The following is a 25,908-nucleotide window of genomic DNA, read 5'->3' on the forward strand; positions in this document are numbered from 1 at the left end:
TCACGATCAATGTAGATGCTATCGTCTAACGTCTACGTCACTGGATAAACCAGGGAGAGGAATTAAACTAATCCACGGACGGACCCGATTGCTTCTGGTGGAGTAAACGGACGGTTGGTTTTAAAACTCTGCGGACTGACGTCGCTGGACTGTGTGTGAATCCTCTTGTTGCTATAAATAGCACAGCTATAGCACGTCCCATTTCTTTTATATCTCTCTCTCTCTAGGGTTTTTGTCGTCCATCTCTATTCTCCATGGCAACTTCTATGGTTTCCTTGAGCTCTCGTCCATGGAAGAAGACGAGGAAACCTCCAATGACCTTGGAGATCGGGACGATGGTTTGGGGCAAGGTGAAGTCCCATCCATGGTGGCCCGGCCAAGTCTTCCCCGAAGCCTTAGCCTCCCCCGCGGTCATGGCGACAAAGAAGCCCAACCACATCCTCGTCGCCTTCTTCGGCGACAACAGCTATGGCTGGTTCGATCCCCAAAACGCCAACCTTCTCCTCCCATTCCTCCCAAACCTCGCCGATCTCTCGGGCCAGACCCCAACCCCCGCCTCTCCCGTCTTCGCTGCCGCCGTCAACGACGCTATCGACGAGATCCGCCGCCGCGCCGCTCTAGGGGCGACGTGTCTCTGCCGCCGATCTTGGATAAGCCCCAAACCGCACTCGATCCCCGGTTGTTATACGGTCGAGGTGCCGGGGCACGAGCCGGAGGCGGTCTACTCGGTCAAACAGATCGAGGAGGCCAGGGCCAGCTTTGTCCCTACGGATCTGGTCGATTTCTTGAGGCGATTGGCGATTTCGAGGACAGAGATGGGGGTTTCTGATCGGATCAGTGGGGTTCCAATGTTGATGGCGTACCGGAGAGAAGTGTATGAGGAATTCGACGAGACATATGCGCAAGCATTTGGTGCGCAGCCGGTGAGGCCGCCTAAGCGAGACGATGAAGTGGGTCCAGTGGAGCATCCGCCGCCGCGAGGTTGGTACTACATGCGTTTTAGTATTTCTGAGAAAGTTGGTACTTGCCTACTACTGGGAATAGGTATTCTACTTGTTGCTTATTATTGTATACTGACAGCTACATCTGTCCAGTTAACAATTTAAATTTTTTGCTTGGTTAATGGATTATTTGATGTTTAATTAAAATTTATGCTTTATGTTAATAAATTCTGTGATTCTTATGTGCGTGCATGCATGCACGCGTCGATGCTTACAGTTATCCTCACAGTCTCGTTCCATTCTGGAGGAGGTGGTGGTGTTGTTCGCACGCTTATTCTTAGGGCTAAAGGTTGTGGGGCCACTGGGTTGGCTTTGAGCCAATTCATAGCCATACTTTACGTCATCGTTCTTAAACAGTTTAAAGATTAATTATAGTATTAAATATAAGTGCATATCAAGAATAATAACACCATCCTACATTTAGGGCCTTTTCTTTGTCTAGAAAAAGAGCAGTGGAGAGTCTAGAGATTGCTCAAGTTAAACGGGCCGCCATAGTACCAGATTTGTGAAAAATAATTACAACGTCCCTGAAAGGTTGGGGCATATCCCCCTTCTCTCTACATATACGAGCTGCCCATATCACTTTAACGTCTCGCCCCCTCGATTGGCATCTATCATTTCTAACCTGGTGCGTTATGACTTATGATGTATTTGAATGAATAAAGAATAAGTATAACTTTATTCTAGAATCGTAAGAGGTAACAGAAAGTTGGTTTAAACTTAGTTTAATCATACCTACTTCTCTATCATCTCCTCTTTCCTGAGATATTTTATATTTATCAATAAAATATAATTAACATTTTATCCCTGAATCCTTATTTCCCTCTCTTCTTTACCTCTTATTTCTTGTCTCCTCATCAATTCACTATAAAAAATAATTTGATCATTTGCTAAAATATTTTTATTTTTTTACCATTAAATATAATTATTTTTATATCACTACTATATTAACCTATACCAATTTAAGCTAACTTATTTAAATTAAGATTTGACAAATTATCAAAAAAATTCTATTCACTGGTTTGTGCACTTAGAGAGGCATATTTGAGGTATCCAATCTTATACTTCGGTTGTGGCTCAGAATATAATCTCTCTCTATTTCAACGAGTTATGGTTCGTGCAGATATGAGAATATGGTCTCATCCTACATACCCATTACTCAGCCTTGTGTTGATACCTAAAATAAATTCGAGCCACCAGTAATCTTTCTCTTTTATATGTTGTCAATGGCGATGTTGCAAAGGTATCGCCCAAACCAATTTCTTTTTCTTTCGCTAGTTTGCAGAGATGAGTTTCATCATTAGATTAAAATAACGATTTCCCAAAACAATCTCTTTATCTTCGTAACATAGTTTTTTGCTATTTCCCCTGTTATGATTTCCAAGTTGAACATTTATTAACGATCTAGCAGCTTAAATTGTTATCGCAATTATTTATAGATTCTTGGCATTCAAATTTATGGGTGCGTGTGACTACTCTTGTCTACATCTCAATTGCAGCAACTTTTACGGGTACTCCGGCATTATCTGATCGACTTGATCATCCCAACACAACTGGGCCAAGCCCATCTGCTACGGCGAAAAAGAGACGGCTGGTGAAACTACGGGACAAGACTGCCGCCATTTCTTCCACCATCTCTGCTACCAGCATCAGTCAGTCTAGACCTCTGAAGCTCCATGCCACCCAAAGACATTTCCAAGGACAATTAGTGAAACCCAAAATTCTCTCCAGTTGTGTCAGTGGGGAGCTCAGTCCCAGCAAAAGTGCAACTCGTAAAGCTCAGGAGACAGCCTCCTCATTGCCAGCTTTTCTCTCTTCAGGTTCCCTGGACGCCACTGTCGTGGTTGACACTGGCAAGAAGTCAAAAACAGAAGCTAATTTGAATTTAGAGAGTCATACAGTTGAAGCTGTAGTAGATGATACTATAATCTGCTCAGGAAATAAATCTTCGGAACGGAAGATTATCAATGTAAGGACAACAGAAAATGTTCTGCAACGAGATAAGGTTGTCAGTGAAAGGTTGAAGGAAAACGTTTCACAGCGAGAGTTCAATGAGCAAGGTGACTCTGTCAGCAATGTAGTTGGTACGATTGCGAAATATTCAGGAGGAACCAATCAAGAAGCATCGGAGGTTAATGATAAAGTCAACAAGAAGGAAAAAGGTCTGAAGCGCCAGTCTATCAATCATATACTCAATGAGCTTGAAGGTAGCAGGGAAGCAACAAAAAGAAAAATAAAGATGACAGGTTCCAAAGTCGATAAAGGACATCACAAAGGAAGTAGGCTTTTAGATTCAAAAGGATCGAAACTATCAGGTGCTTGGAATGCTGGTCATTCACATTCTCCACAACAAACAAAGGTTCCAGGATCCACCCAGCTCAAGCTGCCACAGCTAGTGAATGACTTGTCAGCCCCCACCACAGATCCACTCTTTGGATCTGAGTGGAACATACGTTCCCTGGTCTCTGATACATTATGTAAGTTCCAATCTCTGGTCTATAATGAAAGCCTGGTTCTTCTGAAAGCCAATGATATTGAAAAGCCAAAGTTTGATGCAGGTGAAAGATCAACAGCCAATGAATCAGCACAAGCCCTAGGTGCTGCCAATGTGAAAGGTTCTCGTAAGGAAGAAAGAGGGAAAAGGGCACAATCTTCTGCCAAAATGCCAGTGAAGCCCAATGACTACGCAAATGTTGGAAAGAGAAGAAAACCAGATCAGAAGGAAGAGTTATCAATAAAGAACCAGAGGAGCATGACTGACTATAAGAAATTAGCTAGCAGAAAGAAGGCTGGAGAAGGTGAAAAGAACGTGGAAAGAGTGAGAAGACGAGATAGATGCAACCTCTTCACCCCCACTGCTTCAGTAAAACATAGCAAGGTTGATATCAGTAAGAATGAAATATCCACACCACATGAGCCAGCCAATCCTACTTCCCTGGTCATGAAATTCCCCCCTAACACGAGTCTGCCATCGGTTTCATTCTTAAAGGCAAAATTTGCACGATTCGGACCACTTGATGTTGGTGCAACTCGAGTTTACTGGGACAGCAATACCTGCAAAATCAAGTTCATGTACAAATCCCATGCACAAACTGCATTATACCATGCTAGTGCCAATGGCTCCTTTGGCTCAAACAAAGCAACTTGCTACCTGAAAGAGTGTCACTCACCAGCAAAGGAGCCATCAATGATCTGTCAAGACCAAGCGTTCTCTTGCACGTCTATTGATGCACAGCCATTGGAACCTCGAACTGGAGGTTGCTGCAATTCATTGAATCAGATGAAAACTTGCTATCTGAAGGAGTTCTACTCATCTGCTAAGGAGCCACAGGAGATTTGTCGGTCACAAGCTAGCTCTTGCTCATTTGTTGATGCAAAACCATTCAAACCTGGAACTGAAGGAGGTGGAGACAATTCTTGCGACCAGATGAGTACTTCATCTTTGGTTCAACTTGAAATGAAGCAGCATTCAGTCCCACTAAAATCTATTTTAAAAAAACCGATTAATACAATGAGCCCTAATGTGAACGGCAGTGATGTAGCAATCTCACGAGTGGCATTCTCACTGGAAAATGAACATGACAAGAGCGAACAATTGGCAAACATTGGGGATAACAAGAATGATGCAACTACTATTGACATCTCAGCTCAGATGCTGAGTCTTCTAATGAAATGCAATGACATTGTCACAAGGATCAAATCCAGCTACGGATACATGCCTTATCATAAGCTTTGAAAGTTTATTTTAAGCATGTCAATGACCCATAGGAAGCAGTGTGGACTGTATAATTTCTGATGACAGTTTGTGATAGCTGATGCTGGCATTGCAGTAAAATTAAACAGTATGTGGTATATGTCAAGCTAGAACTTGAGTAGCTATGGTCCCGTAATGATGACTGTGCAATAGGCTCCAATTAGAGATCAAATTTGTAATGTCAAATATTTGATAAATGCTAGAACATATGATGGATCTTAATGTTTCCCTCAGGTTATTTCCATTAAAAATTTTAACTTGTGCAAGAGGGGTGTCAGACCAAAAGGTACGCTCTGCAGTTAAGGAAGTCTATTACAATACAACAATTTCTAACTTTGTTTAGGTTCAGAGCTGTCTATGCTCAACTGGTTGCATTGCAACCATTTATGTTATATTGTTATACAATAATTCTGACTATATTCCTAATTTCCACCTGTATCCTTTGAAAACTAGTTTGATACCAGAGCTTTAAACAAAGCTGATATTCACTCTAGGAAGGAACATGATGCTTGCTCAAGAAAAATATATAATAAACAGGTTTCGTCATTGTTTTTGTCAACTACAAGGAATTAAAATAATAACAGGAAAATACAGTAACAAAAATAATTAATCCTTAATTGATTCTATTTCAACTCTCCCAGTAGTATAATGCAACCAAGTCATAGAATTTATAAACACCATATAACCATAAATTGAAAACCTTAAAGTAAGATAAAGATGAAACTTATTGACTATGGCACCACTATTTCACATCATCTGGTTTCTGCATTAATCCGCAGGTATTCATTGCAAAAATAATGGAACAACCAACAAAACCAAACTTTTGTTACTATTGATCAGGTTCCGTACTTAAATCAGCCTGTGAAAATTAAAGGCACTATTGCTTGCATAATGGCTAAAACCTACAGTACCTATCATTTAACGTCTGCGAAGATATACGACTTGGGAGAACTTCTCTTTTGCTGTCCAAGTTCTGCGAAACAGATGTAGACTTTGATACTGAAATTTGATGCTACTGGCTATAGGATGTCAAAATCTGTGCACAGACAAGAAAAGGAAAGATCGGAAGAATCAATTCCTCATGATTTAAAATGTAGTAACCAGAGCACACACACACAAAAGCTTGGCGGGAAAAAAGGAAAAAGAAAAGGTAAGAAACTTGTTCGTAGTGGTTTCTAGATGATCTTGCAAACCATGGTATCACAAATAGGAGAGCAAGGATTCCTACAAGTGAATAATTCACTATTGAAAGTGCAAGTCGACCTTCCTGATATGAAAGTGAAAGTGGAGTGAAATCCGGACAACAAAGCCCACTGACTCAGGATATTTTTGGTGCATTTGATTCTCTACATGTATTCATCATTTGAATAGATAGGGAACTTCCTGATATGGAGCAATTGGGAAGGGTAGTCAGATTAAAGTCGTGCATAAGAAATCTCCTAGTGGTTGTTGTGTGATCAACAATAACTTATGATGATCTATTTCTGGCATATATACTAGCATGGTTAATTATGCCTTTCTTCTCATTTTTTGATAAAAGTTAATTATGCCTTTCTGGTTTGGAAGAGCACATTCCTTTTATATCCTAAAGATACATCCGTAATTGTCATAAAGAATGCGTGAAAAGAATGATGATTGAATAGGAGAAGAATAATGGAAATAAATAGGAGAAGCCCATCAATTTTAAAAATATCTCTTTCCAACTACAAAATGATCGCTCCAACCTTTTCAAATACTCCTTTTATGGTAAAACTTAATTCACCTTTAGTTCCACTTTTTATTTTTCTTATTGTCGTACATCCCTGTATATGACAAAGATGTAAACATTTTAATCAATTTACTTTTGCAAGCTATCTTACATGATGAAGAAGTGTACATATGAGGTAGGAAGGAAAGCACTATAAAAAGGTTACTAACTACTTGCCAGGAACAACCAACACTATGAGGCTATTGTCATTAGTAGTGGAGACTACAAGTAGTTAATTTCATAAAGGTTAAGGTTATGTTCCATCTCAATGGATAAAGCATCCATTCAGATTCAAGCCCATCACCTACAAAGTAGAATGCTAGTGAGTTGCGAACAATTTGAGGCAAAAAAAGAGAAAGAAAAATCCAATCACTCTTCAAAAGATTATAGAACTTTGTGAGGTGCAATTCCTGATTTAGGTGAGAAAAAGTTATTTTTACCAATTTTACGGTGATATCAGCAAAATAAGTTCACCAATTATGGGTACAGCATCAAAAACAGAGATTAGGGATGTTAAGGTAAAAGTTAATTACCACAGTGAAGGTGTCACTACCCATCCTTGGCATCACTTGGTAAACAACATAATGTTCCATAGAGAACGACCACAAATAACACATATACAAGCCCAGAATAGAAGAATATAAGAATTTCAAAAATGGAAACTACAAAAGAAAGAAATATAAAAGAGACTAAGAAAAAGTAAATGTAAAAGTAAGATAAAAATATAAAGATAAGACAAGAAAGAATAACAGCATGAAGAGAGAAAAAGGGAGTAAAATTTAGAAAGAATCTGTTGGGGTTTGCCAAAAGCCAAGGAGTATAAAATATATAGAAGCTGCTACGGAATGAAAATTACCATAAATGAGTGGAGGTATTTGACTCTCTCCAGGTTGTGGCTCTCATTGCACTGACAACTATATGGAGTGGGAACAGTCTCACATTGTCTAAGTTTCTAGAGCGGGTAGAACTATATTAAATAACATGGTATATGAAAGCTTTTCTCCTTTGAAATCAAATCAACCGTAACTTTACTACATTCAAAAGAATGATGACAGGAGGTTTATGTTTCTAATAGGAAAGTTACTAAATGTCTCAAAAACTGCAGAGCATGGCGCATACATGGCCAACCGAAATTAAAGCATACCATGGACCACATAAGGGCCTAAGATCTTAAGAATGTTCTTGCAAACTTATTCCCTATTTCTTATATGCAAACAAGATCTCCTGACAAAGATCTTACGAGATTTCCAAATTCAATTTCTATGTCCTTGAACTAGGGGCATACAGTAAAAACTGAACAAAGGAAGGGATGGAGTTGCTTCATTAGTGACTTCTCCTTGCTAGGAATTCATATGATATTCCTCACAAATCATCAAAATTTGATACTCTAAATCTAATATCCCCATACCTATAAAGTTTCTACAGAACCTCCTTCTTTGATCAGTATTATTGCCATAGTGAGAAAGCTCTCAGATAAGAACACTTAGTTATCAGGATTCTCGCAATCTGATCAGTACTAGGATTTATCGTGTTGCAACGGCCAACGGTCGTCCATGGACTTATAAATAACATTTATGAATAATGGATCATAAGAAATCCCAATTTAATTGCCAGTAAAGTACGGCTCCATAGTTATTACACTCTCTAGATCGTGCATGTCACAAACCTCATGATCTAGGACGCCATAGTCTCAAAGAAATTTCATCAGATGCTAGATCAAGGATTCTTGCCCGATCATCATAATTGAAGCTTCTGAACTACCGAAACAACCACTTATTTCTAAGGATAACGCTGTCTGATCACTGCAATATAATCATTACTAGGATTTGTCGTATTGCAACGACAAATGTGTCGGTAGTCCACCACCGACTTCTAAATAGCATTTATAGATAATGGATCGTAAGCAAAATAAGTCCCAACTGGATTTCCAGTGGAGGGCTCGGTACATCTTAACTCTCTAGACCTTTTGCATGTCCTAAATCTCACGACCTAGGACGCCATTCTTCTCAAATAAATCTCTTCAGATGGCTAGATCAAGATTTCTTGCACAATCCACAGCTGAAATTTCGGAACTACCAGAACAAGAAATAATGAACATACGACCGTCTGACTCACAAACAATCGAGATCGTCGTCTTTTGGCTAGATTCATAATAAAAGAGCAACGAGATCACTACATCTTTTCAAATCGGTGTTGTCGATCTATTGTTAGCAAAATATCCAAGATCGCTAACTACCTATGAGGTGATCTACAATATTTTGCAAAGAAATCATCGACAACGCCGATTTCAACACATCTGTTGACCAAAGACAAAGAATATTTGTAGAGATCGAAAAGAAAGTGGGGGGGAGGGAAATATCCTTACGATGCAATCGATACTCGAGAGGAGAAAGCGATCCACCGAGGACGAGACCAACGGAGAGATCGGAAGAGATGAAGAGCCTGGGTTGGATCAGATGGGGAGGAAGAGGAGTTGGTGCTCCTCAGCGCCGTTTCTGACGCGTAAAAGGAGGAAGAGGAGGGGTCTTCCACATGTATCTCTTTTATAGTCTAACAATAATTTAATTTTTCGCTCTACTAGTAGAATAGCCAATGTGACCAACTCAACTAAAAATATTGAGGCATTGTTTGTTCTGTGCATAATATTTTTTAATAATAATTTTGTGTATCTCTTAAATAAAAAATATATATATAACTTTGTTAATATTTTATTATTTAGCTGTAAAACATACTGATTATTTTAAATAAAGTTTATGTAAAAATTGATGCCCCCGCTACTTAACTGTGAATAAATATATTAATTATAGTCAAAATCTTATTTTTAGAAAACGTGCGTAATCATATCAGACTCCTCTGCTAGTGATAATATTTTATGTATAACTTGTCATACGACTTATTTTACATAATAATTAAATAAATATATTTTGTGAAAAGCGAAACATAAAAATTTTAAGTTCTTATCGAGCTTATCTCACCTGAATCGTTATATCATCAATGCACAAACACGAGTAATATCATTTATGTTGTTGCTAGTATGTTAAGACAACTAATGCAAGAAAAAATTACAATATAAATAAAATCAAGAGGACTAGGAGTGAGAATGAGTCCTATAGTATATCATCTTATTAGGTTTCATATCTTAAAAAACTAAAATCTCAGTAAAATTTAATTTATTTTAAAATCTATTAAAATTTAGTTTGTATTGGAACTCGTTTCTGTTTTCTGTTTTAGTTCGCAAAAGAAAAAAGAAAAAAAAAGAATTGGCAATATAATTAAATTTAAATTTTAAGAGGGTAATTGTGAAAAACCAATAAAAATGTAATTTATTTATTTTCCATTATCATTAAGATATACATCAGCGCGAAGAAAGGAATGCGCCGAAACACCCCAAGTATACGTTTCCTCCCAAGAAAACTCGCCTCTTTGGCTCTTGCGCACTCCTAACGACCCGAGACGAGGATAGAGTTCTGTTCTGAATGGCTTTCCTGTAATTAAACTGAAATTCAGCGGCATTTTGAGAGGACATAAGCAGACGAACATCCTCTGCCTCCGCCACCGCCTGCAATTAAGCAGCACCCCCTTCCTCTTTATTTCTAGACGGTCACTATTACCCTCCAATTTCCATAAAATTTCTCGATCTCTCTCTCTCTCTCCCACCCATGGCCGCCCTCTCGGTTCCTCCTTCCTCCTCCTCTTCCCCTCCTCTCTCCTGGCTAGACCCTAGTCCTGATCCTAACCCTAGTCCTAATTCTCCTCCTAGCCCTAGCTCTTCCTTCATCCCTCCTCCTTTCGAAGAACTCGCACCCCAACACCAAGGCGACGGCGAGGAGACCACCGTCAGTTCGCCGCCCTTCCAAAACCCGGACCCTACCTTCTCATCGATCCCGCCTCCGCCGGAGACGGCGGAGGCGCCTGCCCCGTCATTGCTCCACCTCTCGTTTAACCAGGACCACGGTTGCTTCGCCGTAGGCACCGACGGCGGCTTCCGCATCTACAACTGTGACCCTTTCCGCGAGATTTTTCGTCGAGATTTCGATGGGGGAATCGGCGTCGTCGAGATGCTCTTCCGCTGCAATATCCTCGCTCTCGTCGGCGGCGGATCGCAACCCTACTACCCGCCCAATAAGGTCATGATCTGGGACGATCACCAGAGCCGGTGCATCGGCGAGCTCTCGTTCCGGTCGGAGGTGCGAGCCGTCCGGCTCCGCCGTGACCGAATCGTCGTCGTGCTTGATCATAAGATCTTTGTGTACAATTTCGCGGATCTCAAGCTCGTGCACCAGATTGAGACCGTGCCGAACCCTAAGGGGCTCTGCGCTGTGTCGCAGCAGCAGGGATCGCTCGTGCTCGTCTGTCCTGGGGGCCAGAAGGGGCAAGTACGGATCGAGCATTACGGAGCGCGGCGAACCAAGTTTGTCATGGCTCATGATTCGAGGATTGCGTGCTTCGCACTCTCTCAGGACGGGCGGCTGATCGCCACAGCAAGCACGAAGGGTACCCTCATTAGGATTTTCAGCACACATGATGGAACACTGCTTCAAGAAGTAAGAGATGCATGGCCAGTACTTCCCCCCCTAAGAAATTATGGTGCTTTCTGGCATTAGCTTTTCTTTCTTCGTTAAGTTTCTTAAAATTGCTTAAGGTGATATTGAATTTACTACTATGATGAAGACTTTATGCCTAGCCACCTTTTCATGTAGAAATCTCTGTTGCTTGATAGTCAATCTTCAAAATATGGAACAATAAAATAGTTCTGATAAATAACAGTTTTTTTTTTCTTTTTTGTATCTGTCTTCTGGTTGCATTAACTTTTCTTCTTTGTGGAGTAAATGTCAAAATGATCCTGTTTCATTAGAAACTTAAAAAGGCTTTTGGTCCTAAACAAGTAAGCACCAAAACACTGCTCCCTGCTTGAGAAAACCAGAAAACACCACAGGGGGAGTTACCGCAAAACATGATTCACAAATGTACTATCAGCAAACCATACCCAACACCAGACAATTTAAATTTCACAACTTGGAGCAAAAGACTTCAAGAGTCTGGTTTAACTATTTATCTCACTATCTGGAAAGAAGATTCTAATTTAAGTGTGGACTGCATCTTAGTGTTCTACATGGTGGTTAATGATGATACCTGAGAAAGTCCATTTTAAGCTAACATATAATGTCTGGCTGCATCCAATGAAGATTCTATGCCCTGTTAATATGGGGGAAAGTTTTTGTCTAGCATATTCATTTTTCCAGTTTCCATTTGTTTTCATTAGTCATTCTTAATTTTTTGGAAGTTTAGAAGAAGGCACACTATGATTGTTGGCTGATATTAAGCATCTTTTACTATATTTCCTAGCCTAAAGTTGCTAGCTTAATTTTTTATAGATCTTTGATCTGGTCCAGACTGAGTACATATTACCAAACCTTATGTTTTTATGTGTTAATTATCGAAAAACTGTTTTTATGTGTTATGTGTTGTATGTATATAACATCATAAATTCATAAGTGAAATTTTTGTAGCTTTCTTAATCTTGGTACTTCTTACCATTTTGACTGTCTGCATTCACTCATTTATAAGTCTTGTTTCTTTCATTAGATGGTCTTGTTTACTAGTCAATTGGTCATAGATGTTCAAGTCTTCTGGTACATGCCATGTTAATGATATGAAATGCTTTCATGTTAATCTGCTCTATTCTTTGTTCATTATTGGTATGACTTATAAATTAGGCTTAACGTTCTAGTTTTTGAGACACATCAACACTTTCTAAAATTGAAAAAATATGTGTTGCAAAACTAGTCTCTATGAGTTCGGAATGCACCAATTTCGGAATCTTAGATATGCGACTGCTTAAGATATCATCACCACCTTCTAAAAACTGCTATTTGTTACAACTAAAAATATAATTCATAAAGTACGAAATAATAATCAAAACTTGATCCAATTGGATGGATTTCATGTAGAGTATGATCTTAACATATCAAACTTGCTCTCTAGTTCCTACCTTGTGCAAGTTTGGAATTTAGTCGAGAGCGTAGTGCTGGGGGCTTGGGGTCAAAGTTATTAAATTCCCTTTAGATTTCATGAAATATGACATACACCTTCCCACACCTACCTAGGGCTGATCAAATGGCCTGCCCTACTCAAAGGCAGCCGAGCTTGGTTTAGTAATAGGCGATATGAGCTATCTTTGCCCACCCTGCTAGAAAGCCCAAAAGCCTAACCCATCTAGCCCAATCGTAGCCCGGTCTGTCAAGCTCGCCTGCAAGCTTATATGTTTATTTCCTATAGTTATTTCATCCCAGTTTGGAAGTTTATGTTATGGAAGACTACTATATTAGCATTTCTTTATGAAAGCTAATGAAAATGTGTCAGCGGTATAGTAATATTACTAAAATATTTTTAATAAGCTTGGTTCGAACTCGATATCTCACGTGCCAGTGGGCGGTATTGGCTAGCTCAGCTCAGCTTGCCCGATAATCACCTCTTGACCTACCTGATTCACATGAATTTTGAAAATTAAAATGTTCTGTGTTTATTTTGTTTACTGGCGTTTATACTTTTTTTATGTAATTTGAGACTTATTAATTTATATCTATGGGACTCAGATTTGTTGCAAACAACCATATAGATCTAAGAAGCCATCAATACCTCAAGGATATAGGTGTACCTATATATTATGTTGTTTCTCAAGATTTAGTAGATAACTAAATGTCCTTATGCGACCGCATAAATTTTGGGAATTTTTCCATTGGTTTGTTAGATATTTGCTTTCAACATTCCAAAGGGTTTGAGATTCGATATGAGCCGACTTCATGGGGGTTTGTCCAAGCACGTCGATTGAGCTGTCAGATGCGCAAATCCTACAATTCTCTGATTTCCCTTTTGGACACGATTAGAGCCGTTGGATGTGCATGAAATGCACATCCAATGGACATTTGGACTGACCCATATCGAAACTATGCTCATTCCAAAGGTTTTGTACTTCTTCAGCATTTAATTATGAGCTGATAGAAATTTATAGTATTTCATATGTTGTCCTGCATGTTTCTCCTTGGCAACTAAGTTAAGGTTATGGAAATGGAAAGGAGAAATAGTCTTCTGTAATAATCAAGAAACTCGACAGGCCATTTCATATGGCTAGTTCATCTTCACTGATTTGTGTGCTTTAATGTTTTTATCACTATTTTCTTTATTTTTTTTAGTTCTGTTTCAGATTATTGTTGTTTCATTTTAAGAACATATCTTATGTATCTGTTAAGAAGCCTAAATGGCTAAATCTGATTTTGGCATTTGCATTATTTGTAGGTAAGAAGAGGTGCTGATAGAGCGGAGATATTTAGTTTGGCTTTCTCTGCAGACATGCAGTGGTTGGCTGTCTCAAGTGACAAGGGAACAGTTCATGTGTTCAGTCTGAAAGTTAATTTGGGATTGACAGCAAGTGATAAACCTCGCCCCACACCAGAACCCAATGTTCCGCATATTGGTTCATCTCTTTCATTTATCAAGGGTAAATATACTACAACTTGTAAGGTGTAGTAAATTCGTATTCAAATTGATTGCAACATGATCAGTATCTCTTCATCTAAGGCAGGCCTATACTGCCTTCCTGCTTAGCTTTTAATTTGGACTTGTCCTTCTCCTGATTTTTTTTTCATTAATAGAATAATTGTAGGTGTGAAGATAGTGCGATAAATTTGTAGTACTAACTTTAAAGATCAGGCAGGACTCCATCTCCCTGAATGGACTAATTATAGTTCTCCTTAAGTAAATCATAGTGTGTTTAGTTTAATTAGCTTTTCCGTCTTACTAGAATAAACAGCTATCTCTGATAAATATGTATCTTACATTCCAGTCTGACAGTAACTCATGTGCATCTTGTCTCAGCAGAAAGACATACTCTTAACTTAAATTCACGGTGTTATATATTTTTTTCTTTTCCTGAATTTTCTCTTATTATGTTCCAACTCAGGGAGCCAGAGGCTTTTTATATCTTGACAACATTTTTATGTAAATGTACCACTTTTTATTATTTTGTCTGAAATATTTTGGTGCATGAATGGAACATTTTGATGCCTAGTTGACAATTTGTTATCTTTAGGCTAAAGAACTCTCTAGTTTTTTCCCCTTAAAACTCAATTCTTTTGTCAAATTGCAAACTTTGAATTCAACTTAATAATACCAATATAACCCAGTTCATGAATAAAATGTTGCCAATTAACCAACCAGCTAAAGTGCTCGTTACAAATAACATCTAATGCATTTATCACTGGTCTTGTTGTTCACTCTTGGCTTGGGGCAACCTGTTGTTAACTGCATCGTCTTGCTTGCATCATCGAGCAAGTCATCCTGTGGCAATATCAGTTGCAAGTTTCTTGCTTCATTTTGAGTTTGAATTGCTGAGAGAAGATGATGTGAAACATTTTTTTATCATGTCTACAGGGCCACATTGGTACACTCGTAGTCCCTGATGGTCATAGTTGGATCTAGCATGTGACTAAGATCTTTAAAAGCGTTTAATTTATTAATATTGCAATTTGATATTTTAGGGTTTAATATTATAGATCTTATGCTTTTGTGTTCATACCGGACGAAAAAGTTCTCGCCGATCTGCAGGTTTCTTTGAGAAATCACATATAAGACAATTGCTTGTTCCATTCTGTGGAAGCAACTAAGTTAGCCTGGGAGAAATCATTTATGCCAATAATTTTCTTCTTCAGGTGTTCTACCAAAGTACTTCAATTCTGAATGGTCAGTAGCCCAATTCAGGTTGCATGAGGGCACACAATACATTGTTGCATTTGGACACCAGAAAAATACTGCAGTGATTGTTGGGATGGATGGAAGGTACGTGTCGCCAACTTTTAACTTCAATATATATATATATATATATATTGACAGAAAGGCTGCAACCTTCTTTCATTTAAACATAAATGTAGTTTCAATATTTACATGTCGAAATGTTGCAATTGGTTGCGCAGAAATAAAAAGCCTCAGTTTTGTCTTCATTTCTTCCTAATTATGTTGGCTAATGTTTTGCACCTAAAACTTGTAAATGCTTGATATGCAGCTTCTATAGATGCCAATTTAATCCCGTCATAGCTGGCGAGATGACGCAGTTGGAATGCTACAATTTCCTAAAACGTGAGGATGCGATCTAGCAATTGGACAACATGTTTCGCTCTTGTGTTATGTTATGTTCTTATTGTCCAATATCATTGTTAAGTCTGCCCAAAAAAAAAAAAAAAAAAAAATAGAAGCAGCAGCAGAAAACCAATAATTTGTAAATATATCTTGAGGTTTTGTATAAATACTAGTCTCACAAGTTAGACTAGTGATGTGAATGTTCATTGATGGGTGTGTATGTTTTCATATTTCCTTGACAAAGTAAATACTTCATTTCAAGGAATTAGCACAACTGCCCATCTTATCTTTTCCTTGTTCATGTTTCTCTCATCTAGCAACGTCGGGTCTTGGCATATAAAACTGATTCATACTCCCCCAGTATGGATATAACCTGTCAGTATGAGCATGCGAAGATCGGTAATAAACTAGTAAAAGTCCTACAAGGAAGGAAGTAAAAGAGAAAAACAACAAAAGAGGATGATGATAGCTCATCAGTATTTGTACGAAAATAAGTGGTTTCATACACCATTCCCACGTTCACGGGAATCACGACATTAAAGATAGAACGTGAAAGAGAAAGGTTTTGGAAAAGAAAAATGGCGTTGGGGCCTTCAAAATCGTTAGCTCTCACATCTTGGGACAATGACGGGGCCACGTTAGCTCAAAAAAATCAAGTGGCATATGTTAGACTTATCCGCACGTGGTCATCTGGAGAGACGAAGGAAGAGAAAATTACAACAATAGAGAGAAAGAGAATCTTTTTGTTCTCCTTTTATTTGGGTATATGAGCTCTTCTTTCTTCTCTCGTCTTGGAGAAAAGAAAGAGTAATTATTAGAGACTATTTTTTTTCTTTTTGTTCTTTCGTTTCATTTCTTCCCTGTCCTTTTTTTTTAAAAAAAATTGGCCAATTGACTCTTAATCAATCGCCCCTCTCTCTCATAACTCAATTAGCCATTCTTACCTACTACCGCGTGGTCCGCGTCACATTATTTCTAGACCCTTCGGTGCTCTTTTAAAGCACTCCCTCTCTACCCAGAGCAGCACATCTCAAATCAAAGAAAGAAGAAGAAGAGAGCAAAAGAGGGAGAAGAGATGGGGATCAAGCTCTACGGGATGCCTATGTCCACAAACACCGTGCGATGCAGCGCCGCTCTCAACGAGAAGGGGTTGGATTACGAGTTCGCTGTTGTCGATCTCCGCACTGGCGCTCACAAGCACCCCGATTTCCTCGCCCTCAACGTATCAGATCTACTCCTCCTCCTCCTCCTACTACTACTATCTCTCTTTTTTTCTTCAAGCGAGGAGGTGTTGACTCTCTCTAATTTTGCATACTCTTTTGCAGCCATTTGGTCAGATCCCTGTGCTAGAGGACGGAGGCGACGTTCTCTTTGGTAATTAACTCCCTTTTCTTTATCTTTATCATTTTAGACCCCTCTACAATCTCTTATTCAGATCTTTATCCCTTAAGATTCGAGGGAAAAAAAGAGAGTAAAAGAGCCCAATTAGAAATATTAAAAGTATAGGGTGTAAATTAAATAAACAAAATGATGTAGGTTGTAAATTGATTAAATAAATAAACGATTGTTTGTTGGTTACATTTCCCTCTTTCTAAAGGGTAAATGTGCAATTAATAATGGTTTCTTCTCCTTCCTAATCCAACCGTCCAGAATCGCGTGCCATAAACCGGTACATCGCGAGCAAGTACAAAGGAACCGGGCCGGACCTCCTCCCGGCCGGTTCAGCAACGGTCGAGGTGTGGCTCGAGGTCGAAGCCCAGCAGTTCGCGCCGGCAATCTCGGCCGTCGTGTTCGAGCTCCTGATCAAGCCGATGCTCGGCGGGACGACAGATCAGACGGTCGTGGAGAAGCAATCGGCGAAGCTCGCCTCGGTGTTGGACGTGTACGAGGCCCACCTGGCCAAGAACAAGTACTTCGCCGGCGATGCCTTCACCCTCGCGGACCTGAACCACATGGCGTACGCCAACTACCTCTTGAAGACGCCCAAGGCGGATCTGATCACCTCCCGCCCTCACGTGAAGGCATGGTGGGATGACGTGTCGTCCAGGCCGGCGTGGAAGAAGACCGCGGCGGGCATCCCCATCTGAGTTCACCTACCTTTTTTTGGGTTTGATCTTATCTAGAAGTGTATCCGTCTCTCTCTCTCTCTCTCTCTCTCTCTCTCATGATGGAGAGTCGACCTTTGATTAATGAAATAAATTGGTGATGTTTACTTTCGATTTCATTATTTATTTATATATATATAGTTAATTGAAAGTTGTATAATATTATAATGCGGCAATGTGAAGTGCGTGCATTTATTATATTTATATATTCTGGAGTGTGGTTGTCTTTCACACTACAGGAATATCACTTTAATTTTTTTTTAAATATCACTCTAATTTTAAAAAAAGAAAAAGAATATCACTCTAATAAGCACAAGTGCACAACGCAAAGGTGGAGCGTTGCACAGCTTAAAAGTAATAAATCCAAAGGACGATAGTGCCCAATGGCATTAATAAGCATTTCTTTTCTATCTCATAGTATGTACTAAAAAACTAAGGGCTGGTTTATTTCAAGAACGAGTTTAATTTAAAAATACGTATTCTGTTTTTTATTAGTTTTAAAATGAGATTTTTATTTCATAAGTAATTATTCATCTGATATAAAGTGTAAGAGAAAAATAAATAATTTTTTTTATTTTTTATAAGATTACTATGAATACTCTTTTATTTAATATAAAGTAGGTTGATGGGATATTAGGATAAATTAGTAATTGAGTTAGTGTGTGGTATAAGATATAATTTTGATGAACAATATTTATATTTTAAAATGAGTCTATTATGATGTTTAGTTGTTATTCTAAAATAAAAAATTATATTTAAAAAAAATTATTCATGAACGGAAGCAAACATCTCTCTGTAAGGTATTATTGCAATTTCATATCAGTTGCTATGTTTACTCTAGGGTCTAGGCTTGTACTTAGGTTGCCTAAAAAGCACTCGACGCGAAGGCCAGCCCGGCCCGGCTCGAATCTGAACCCAAATCGGGTGAAATAATCCAGGTCATCAAGGGCCATGGGCAGCCTCACACGTACCTTCATAAGCTTGGACTAGGCCCAAACTAAAGCCCATTCCTACCTCCCGTCCTTTTTTTTTTATCTCCTCTTCGGCTCTTCCTCCCAAACCCCCTGCAAGAAAAACCCTAATCCTTCTCCCAAAGTCGCAGCCTCGCAACGATGCGGCCCTTGGACGAGAAGGAGACTACGGCGGTGTTCGAGAAGCTGTTCAAGTTCACCGGTCCCAACCTCAAGCACCTCATCGAGCGCCCAGCCGTCGAGGGCCCCGACCCGACACCCGGACGCTACTGCTTCCGCCTCCACAAGAACCGCGTCTATTATGCCTCCGAGTCCCTCGTACGCCGCGCCATCTCCGTCTCCCGCCCCCGCCTTGCCTCGCTCGGGACACCCATCGGTAAGCTCACCAAGTCCGGCGCCTTCCACCTCACTGTCCACTGCCTCGACCTCCTCGCCGCCCATGCCCGCCACAAAGTTTGGCTCAAGCCTGCGTCGGAGATGACATTCCTCTATGGCAACTCGGTAACCAAGTCGATGCTTGCGAGGATCACGGAGAACACCAAGGCGGGGGATGGGGTTGTGGTTTTATCCATGTCGGATTTGCCGCTGGGTTTCGGGGTCGCGGCGAGGTCGGCACAGGATTGCCGCAAGGCGGATACGAATGCGGTCGTCGTGCATCACCAGGCGGATACCGGGCAGTACCTGCGATCAGAGGAGGAGCTCGCGTGATTTTTCCCGGTAAAGTTTGTGTCTTTGATTTATTTACACGCTTCTCTTTTAATTTCGTTAGCAATTTTATATTCTTCAGATCACACCTGCTCGTTACCCTTATGTTCTAGTAGTTTTTAGTTTCGTTTAGCATTTGATTTTAACCAAATTGGAGCAGAAAAATTTGAATTGCCAAACCAAGATCAATTTGATTTGGCTCGAAACCAACTTGATTTGAAGAACTTTATTTCCGAAATGTCATTAGACTTTAAAGAAATATGTTAACATTTACTTCGGAGCACAAGATGTTAGATTACAGTGTATAATGAGATGAACTATATGAATCAGTATATGTAGTCACTAAAGAAGATCACCAAACAACAAAGAAGGTTGAATGGAGTCATTATACAGTGGGTAAAGTGAGATTAGGTTGCTTTTGGTGGCTATGAGCTTGTTGTGATGTCATGTCTTAAGTCTCCAGATATGATGATGTGTATCCAATTTATGAAGATTGGACTAGTGGAGATTGTTTTAGTGATAGATAACTTGGACCCGAAAGTGAAGTGATCAATCAGGGAACATCGATATTTTTCTCATTTGTAGAAATAATACTTGATGTTCATGTGCTTGTTATCAGCTTTAATTGTCAAACTGGTCGGTTGCAGCTTTTAGTAATTTAATTGCATTTTTCTTTATCTTGGATTAATGACATGCGTACCAATATTTTTAGAGCACCGATGTTTTGCGATCATGAGATAACTAAAGCAGTAAGATTAGTTCCTTAAGAACTGCGTGGATAGAGGTACTGTACAAACATCATTATGCTTTCATGTAAACTTGATCGTAACGCTCGAAAACCTTCTGGGACCTTTTTATATTTTCTGCGGTCTTGGAAAATTTCTTTTTCACTTGGATGACTTGAGTTCTCATGTTATATTTTGCAGATATCTTAAACAAGCAATGGGTGGTTCCAACCCCTCTCGTGCAACTTGAGGATTATGTGGTTTCCCGACAGATTAGTAGTAACTGTGTTGCTGAAACTATAGTTTTGTTGCAATACCTTAAAAGCGGGTCTCTTTGTGCCTGGGCAGTGAGGGGTCCTAATTTTCTTTTAGTATTGTTATCTACAAACAATTCATTGCAATAGCAACTCGTTTGTTCTCTTCCTCGTACAATGATAAAGAAAACTGTGATTTGTGTACTACTCTTGAATATGTATCCTGTACTTACTGAAGTGGTGTGTGGAAGACATCAATAGGATCATCTGGATGTATTTCACTATTTCTTTTCCTTATATGCAGCAAATCTGAACTGTTTGTTTCTCTTCAGCAATTATAATGTAAATCATTGCAGTGCATTCTTTCACATTACTGACTACTGAGTGAAAATTCACCACATTATGTACTGCTCTCATATTAGGAACAACTCAAAATTTGTTTCTCTTCAGCAATTGCATTCTTTCATATTACTTACTAATATTGAGTTTATATTATCTCGTCTGAAATTACTGCAACACGCGCATCTGGTGTAGTGGTATCATAGTACCCTCCCACGGTACTGACCGGGGTTCGATTCCCCGGATGCGCAGTGCGTTACTAAAATTTTTACTTCCCTTTCTTTAAAACTTTTTTTTTTTCCCTCATGAATTGCCGTGTGATATTCACGTGCGATGGCTACTCAAGGATTCTTATCTAATTTAATCGGTAAGGTATTGATATCATATCCCTCCTTCCCAAAAAATAAAGCCTTTTACGAATCCTCTTCGCCACTTCGGTGAGAGAATTTATTCAATGCCCCAAAATTTATTCTCACTTTTTTAATATGCAAATTGTCTCAACCATAGTAACTCTTTATGTCTTTTATCTATTCTCTAAACTGAAGCATAAAACTTTCTCCATTGCCCACAGTCATCGCAGCATCATTTATACCCAATGCAAAACATCAGATAAATATGTTCATTAATGAGATAACCCCACATGTTATTCTCTCCTCCTCTTTCCTCTTTTAAAATACTCAAAACACATCTATATATACACATACATACCCCGGCCCCCCATGTACTACTACTACTACTACTCTTCATTGCATTCCGTCAGGCATAAGATAGAAAGACTTGGTAAGCACTAATGTCTGGTGTTTGGGTGTTCAAGAATGGCGTCCTTCGTCTCGTCAAGAATCCTGCGGACGAGCAGTCGTCGACCGTTCGCCGCAAGGCATTGCTCCACACTCCAACAAATGAAGTCATCGCCTCCTACGCTTCCCTTGAACGCAAGCTCACAAGCTTAGGCTGGGAGCGTTACTATGAGGACCCTGACCTCCTCCAGTTCCATAAACGCCCTTCTCTAGACCTCATCTCTCTCCCCAAGGACTTCTCTCGATTCAAATCCATGCATATGTACGATATCGTCGTCAAGAATCGCGAATCCTTTAGGGTTATTGACGTGCAAAATACTTGTTAGTAGTGCCTTTTCTTTAGTGTTTGGTATGTGATGTATGGTTGTGTTTCATATATATGTTCATGTCCATTGTACGAGAGAAGAGCTTGTAGCCTTCTTAAATCTGTGAGGTTTGTATTGTTACTTGCTGTTGGATTCTGTAGAACAATAAAGTGTAATTAATCTGAGGAAGAGTCAGGTGTATACTTTTGTCTACCATAAAGTTGTACTGGTTCTTAAACCATGCAATTGTGCATAAGAGACTAGCTAAATGTATGAACTCTCCTTTCGATTAATTTTATTTTATCAACATGCTCGGGTTAGGTCCAATCATTCAAATAGATGTCACGAAGCTAATTCATGGAATTCGATTAGTAAACGTGCGAAGTGAAAGGAGAGGAAGATGCAATGCTACAGTTACCTGACCTTCATATGAGACATGCTTTTTATTCAGAAGACAAGAGCTCAAAATGGCAATGTGAAACAGGGATCAACTTTGATGCATGATCCCTTCGATTGGCTTATGTTTAATGCAATTGATGGTAAGTTGGAATCTCACTTGCTTTTACCATTCCAAGACTTAAAATTTTGTTCTTCCTACAAAAGAGAGAAAAGGATGGAAGGATCCAAGCAAGTATTGGATTTCTAGATAAGCTGGCAGGCTGAAAGTTTCAAAGTAGTTAGGCAGGCTTTCCTTAAAAGTTAATGACTTCTGCAAGCACTAAACCTAAACTTGAATTTATTATAAAGTAAGCATAGATTCCCCTTCCACTAACTCTACAGTTGCATTGCAGGAAACCATTTCTAGATTCAAAAAAAATAATAAGAGAATTCCCATTTGTGAAGTAATTAATGTATTAGTGTAAAAGAGCATATGTAAACTTTTTTAACTGTTTTACTACTGTCAAAAGAAGTGGGTTTACTTGTTAAGTTACCACACAATTGCAACACAATTTCTACTACTAAGACATTGTAACACTATCAAATCCAACATATAAAAGGAATTGTCATGTTCATTGAATTATCACTTAGTGGGTCGCTATAATTGAAGAGTATATGAATCATGCCAATGGGGCGATATATGTGAGTCTTAAAATCAACCAATCTTTGAATGTAGACTGGAAACATTTTGAACTCATTCACAAGCACAATGCTAGTATTCTAGTATTCCCTAGCAACTAATAAAAAGTACAGTCAAGTGCAGCAGCATCATCTTAAAAGTTGTAGATAGTGAAAACAAAATTTGGATCAGTACTGCAACACAGTCGTTTTCAATGAGGTAACAGCAGCTTATTGATGGATTCTACCACTATATAGTGTCCAATCTTATATCATAAGCCTGACCATCAAATATTTTGTTGTATTCTTTCCAGCAAAATTTATTGAACATGCCTCCTAATGTATAAGAGATTGCTTACTGTCGAATTAACGAAAAGAAACATACTATTATGTCTCATAAAACTCTCACAAAATCATCTAACTCTTGTTGGTCAAAATCTTCACTTCGCCTAATGAATTAAGATGCCATCTCTGCTATGACCCTCGCGAGCATATGAGATTCTCTGTAACACAACACAAGCCACAAGCTGTTTAGTCAAAAGACTTTCACAAACAATTTCCAATTTTCCAATTTCACATTAAGTTTCTCTTCTACATGGAATAAAACTTTTGGAAGGAGAGAGGGCCTTCGAATCTTAATAAGGATGGACCTCACCAGCACTTAGACCCCACATATAAGAACTTGCCATTTCCACAGCCAATATATATAAGTTCAAATGTGGCCCTCTTCTCTGCCCCACCTAATGTCCTACTGCCATTTCTGAACTCCTGACTTCATCTATTTATACACCTCATGCACCTCATTCCAAAGCCATCACCTACATCTTCTCTCTCTCTCTCTCTCTCTCTCTCTCTCTCTCTCTCTCTCTCTCTCTCTCTCTCTTTATTGGAATCAAGGATGTCTGGAGTCTGGGTGTTCAAGAATGGCGTGGTACGGCTCGTGGAGAACCCTGCGAACGAGCAAGCGTCCACCATTCGACGAAAGGCTTTGCTCCACACCCCTACCAATGAAGTCATCAACTCATATGCTTCCCTAGAGAGTAAGCTCACCAGACTAGGATGGGAGAGATACTACGAAGATCCTGATCTCCTCCAATTCCACAAGCGCTCCTCGGTCGACCTCATCTCCCTGCCCAAGGACTTCAGGCAGTTCAAGTCCATGCACATGTATGACATTGTCGTCAAAAACCGCGAGTCCTTCAGGGTTATAGATGCCTAAAGCGTAGAAGCATCAATATGGTGAGATAATGTTTGGATATTATACAGTTGGTGTGGGCTTTGAGTTTGTTTGTTGTATGTCTTCATTGTGTGGTGATAGAGAAACTGAAGTATAGATTGCTTGTGTACTATGTTGAAATGGTGTGAAAATTGGAGAGTATTTTGTGCAGTAAGATTGTATAAAGCTAGAAAGCAATATCTTTCCTTCTACTTTCTCCTGTTTGTGGTATTAGAGTGCATATGATATAAGAGATAAAGATAACATCCTACTAAGCTGTTTTAAATGGATCTAGTTTTGTTTGGAAATCAGTGAATGGATGAAGAGGAGTGCAACTCGCCAATGACAGCAGACAACCTGCAGCATAACTGCAGATGTAAAAGAATCTACTTTTAACTGCAAGTACTACAACAACAGGAAATTCCTGCAACAAGTGCTGCAGAGGATCTTTTTCGTAATAGATAGATCATAGACAAAATCTAAATTAGTGAATAGGCTTTTCATGAGATGACACGTGTACTGCCTGGGAGAACAAACCTAATGGTTTCATACTCCACAAAGTTATTCCTGGAAGCATCAAAACTCTGCTCTTCTTCAGAATGTTTCTATATATATATATATATATAAGCCAGTAGTATAAACTAAAGGAGAAGAACAAAGAAAAGGACCAAAGGTTCATAGAGATAGATGGCATTTATACTTGGATTAGTATCCTGCAGGGGGTGCCAAATGCTAACTATTATTCTGAGAATTAGAATTTACAAACTTTGTAAAGTACTCTGCTGCTTTCTTCCACTGCTGGCCCCCCAGATAGGAATTCTAGCTTCAGTGGAAGATTGTTTTCCAATAAGTGCTTCAAGTAAGATGGCAGATTAATTATCCAGAAGGGAATTACTTTTCTCTTTATATATCCTGAAAAGAAGAAGAAGAAGAAGAAGAAGAAGAAGAAGAAGAAGAAGAAGAAGAAGAGTTGTGGTCCACTTATTAGTGACTATTCTATTAAAGAACTTATATATACTTGAAATGATAAGTTCGAAGGATTGAAAGAACGCAAAATAGGCCACATATAATTCAGAAGAGTCAGGATAATTTACTTAAGAAATTTTCTTTTAACTAATCATTTTAACACCACAGAGACTAATTGATATACTTATGTCATATTCAAATTATTTCCTGTGGGAAAGTATCTTTTTTTTCTTTTCTGAAGTAAACCTGTGGGAAGTAAATCAATTAAAAATTAGCAAGCTCACGCAAGGACACACCTCATCTTTCAACCATAATGCTATTATATTAATTATGCGCGGCTTTTTCTTCTTTTCCGACATCAGTGAAGATAAAAAGATCAAAGGAATATATGCAGAGAGGAGCTTCTGTGGAATAATTACCAAACTGACAAAACTTACTTAGTATTTTATGTTGACAGAAAAAAGATACATGAAAGGAATCCATGCAGAACAGGAAGTTTATAGTAAAAATTCACCTTTTTCCTGCAATCATATTGATTCCTACCTTCTTGCTTGCAAACTAAACATATCCAAATAGCCATCCTATTAATTAATGACAACTATGACAGTTATTCTCATGAATTACTTCATTACACATCTCATACAAGTTCCAAAGTTGATCTGATATCCTATCTTGTCCTGTTGTTTTCTTTATATCAATTTGGATCGATCTATGGTACAAATGTCCTTTCTGGGTGTCACCTTAAGACCCATTCCTATAAAGCTGGAGATATCTCCAACCTTTTGTGATTATGATCAGCAGTCATAAAATCCTCTTCCAAAGGTATCTACAGAGA

The 25,908-nt window shown here is 39.0% G+C and overlaps 6 protein-coding genes, 1 long non-coding RNA gene and 1 other non-coding gene across 8 annotated transcripts; 7 read left to right on the plus strand and 1 right to left on the minus strand.

Moving 5' to 3' along the window:
- Positions 1 to 254: 254 nt before the first annotated feature.
- Positions 255 to 4,737, plus strand: LOC140781989 (PWWP domain-containing protein 1). Its single transcript, XM_073128302.1, has 2 exons — positions 255 to 1,016; positions 2,413 to 4,737. Exons 1-2 carry the CDS (start codon positions 255 to 257, stop codon positions 4,735 to 4,737), a joined length of 3,087 nt encoding a protein of 1,028 aa, XP_072984403.1.
- A 725-nt stretch (positions 4,738 to 5,462) lies between these two features.
- Positions 5,463 to 9,054, minus strand: LOC140782444 (uncharacterized). The gene is made up of 2 exons (XR_012107879.1): positions 8,868 to 9,054; positions 5,463 to 5,791 (listed from the first exon to the last, which is right to left on the minus strand). It is a non-coding gene; the product is annotated as an uncharacterized lncRNA (long non-coding RNA).
- Positions 9,055 to 9,882: 828 nt separating this feature from the next.
- On the plus strand, positions 9,883 to 15,908 carry LOC140782689 (autophagy-related protein 18a-like). The gene is made up of 4 exons (XM_073129393.1): positions 9,883 to 11,046; positions 13,799 to 14,000; positions 15,211 to 15,337; positions 15,561 to 15,908. The coding sequence occupies exons 1-4, from the start codon at positions 10,162 to 10,164 to the stop codon at positions 15,649 to 15,651; spliced, it is 1,305 nt and encodes a 434-aa protein (XP_072985494.1). The 5' UTR covers positions 9,883 to 10,161; the 3' UTR covers positions 15,652 to 15,908.
- A 400-nt stretch (positions 15,909 to 16,308) lies between these two features.
- Positions 16,309 to 17,858, plus strand: LOC140780905 (glutathione S-transferase 3-like). Its single transcript, XM_073126610.1, has 3 exons — positions 16,309 to 16,856; positions 16,960 to 17,008; positions 17,285 to 17,858. Exons 1-3 carry the CDS (start codon positions 16,710 to 16,712, stop codon positions 17,719 to 17,721), a joined length of 633 nt encoding a protein of 210 aa, XP_072982711.1. The 5' UTR covers positions 16,309 to 16,709; the 3' UTR covers positions 17,722 to 17,858.
- Positions 17,859 to 18,745: 887 nt separating this feature from the next.
- LOC140782881 (uncharacterized) lies at positions 18,746 to 20,678 on the plus strand. The gene is made up of 2 exons (XM_073129730.1): positions 18,746 to 19,427; positions 20,342 to 20,678. The coding sequence occupies exon 1, from the start codon at positions 18,852 to 18,854 to the stop codon at positions 19,416 to 19,418; it is 567 nt and encodes a 188-aa protein (XP_072985831.1). The 5' UTR covers positions 18,746 to 18,851; the 3' UTR covers positions 19,419 to 19,427; positions 20,342 to 20,678.
- Positions 20,679 to 20,913: 235 nt separating this feature from the next.
- Positions 20,914 to 20,984, plus strand: TRNAG-CCC (transfer RNA glycine (anticodon CCC)). Its single transcript has one exon. It is a non-coding gene; the product is annotated as a tRNA-Gly (tRNA).
- A 536-nt stretch (positions 20,985 to 21,520) lies between these two features.
- LOC140782515 (flowering-promoting factor 1-like protein 1) lies at positions 21,521 to 22,015 on the plus strand. The gene has a single exon (XM_073129127.1). The coding sequence runs from the start codon at positions 21,524 to 21,526 to the stop codon at positions 21,854 to 21,856; it is 333 nt and encodes a 110-aa protein (XP_072985228.1). The 5' UTR covers positions 21,521 to 21,523; the 3' UTR covers positions 21,857 to 22,015.
- Positions 22,016 to 23,617: 1,602 nt separating this feature from the next.
- LOC140782334 (flowering-promoting factor 1-like protein 1) lies at positions 23,618 to 24,382 on the plus strand. The gene has a single exon (XM_073128847.1). It carries the CDS (start codon positions 23,685 to 23,687, stop codon positions 24,108 to 24,110), a length of 426 nt encoding a protein of 141 aa, XP_072984948.1. The 5' UTR covers positions 23,618 to 23,684; the 3' UTR covers positions 24,111 to 24,382.
- The last annotated feature ends 1,526 nt before the right edge of the window (positions 24,383 to 25,908 follow it).

Source organism: Typha latifolia, chromosome 2 (genome assembly GCF_019914945.1).
Source record: "Typha latifolia isolate L0001 chromosome 2, TyphaL0001v2, whole genome shotgun sequence".
NCBI classification, from domain to species: domain Eukaryota; kingdom Viridiplantae; phylum Streptophyta; class Magnoliopsida; order Poales; family Typhaceae; genus Typha; species Typha latifolia.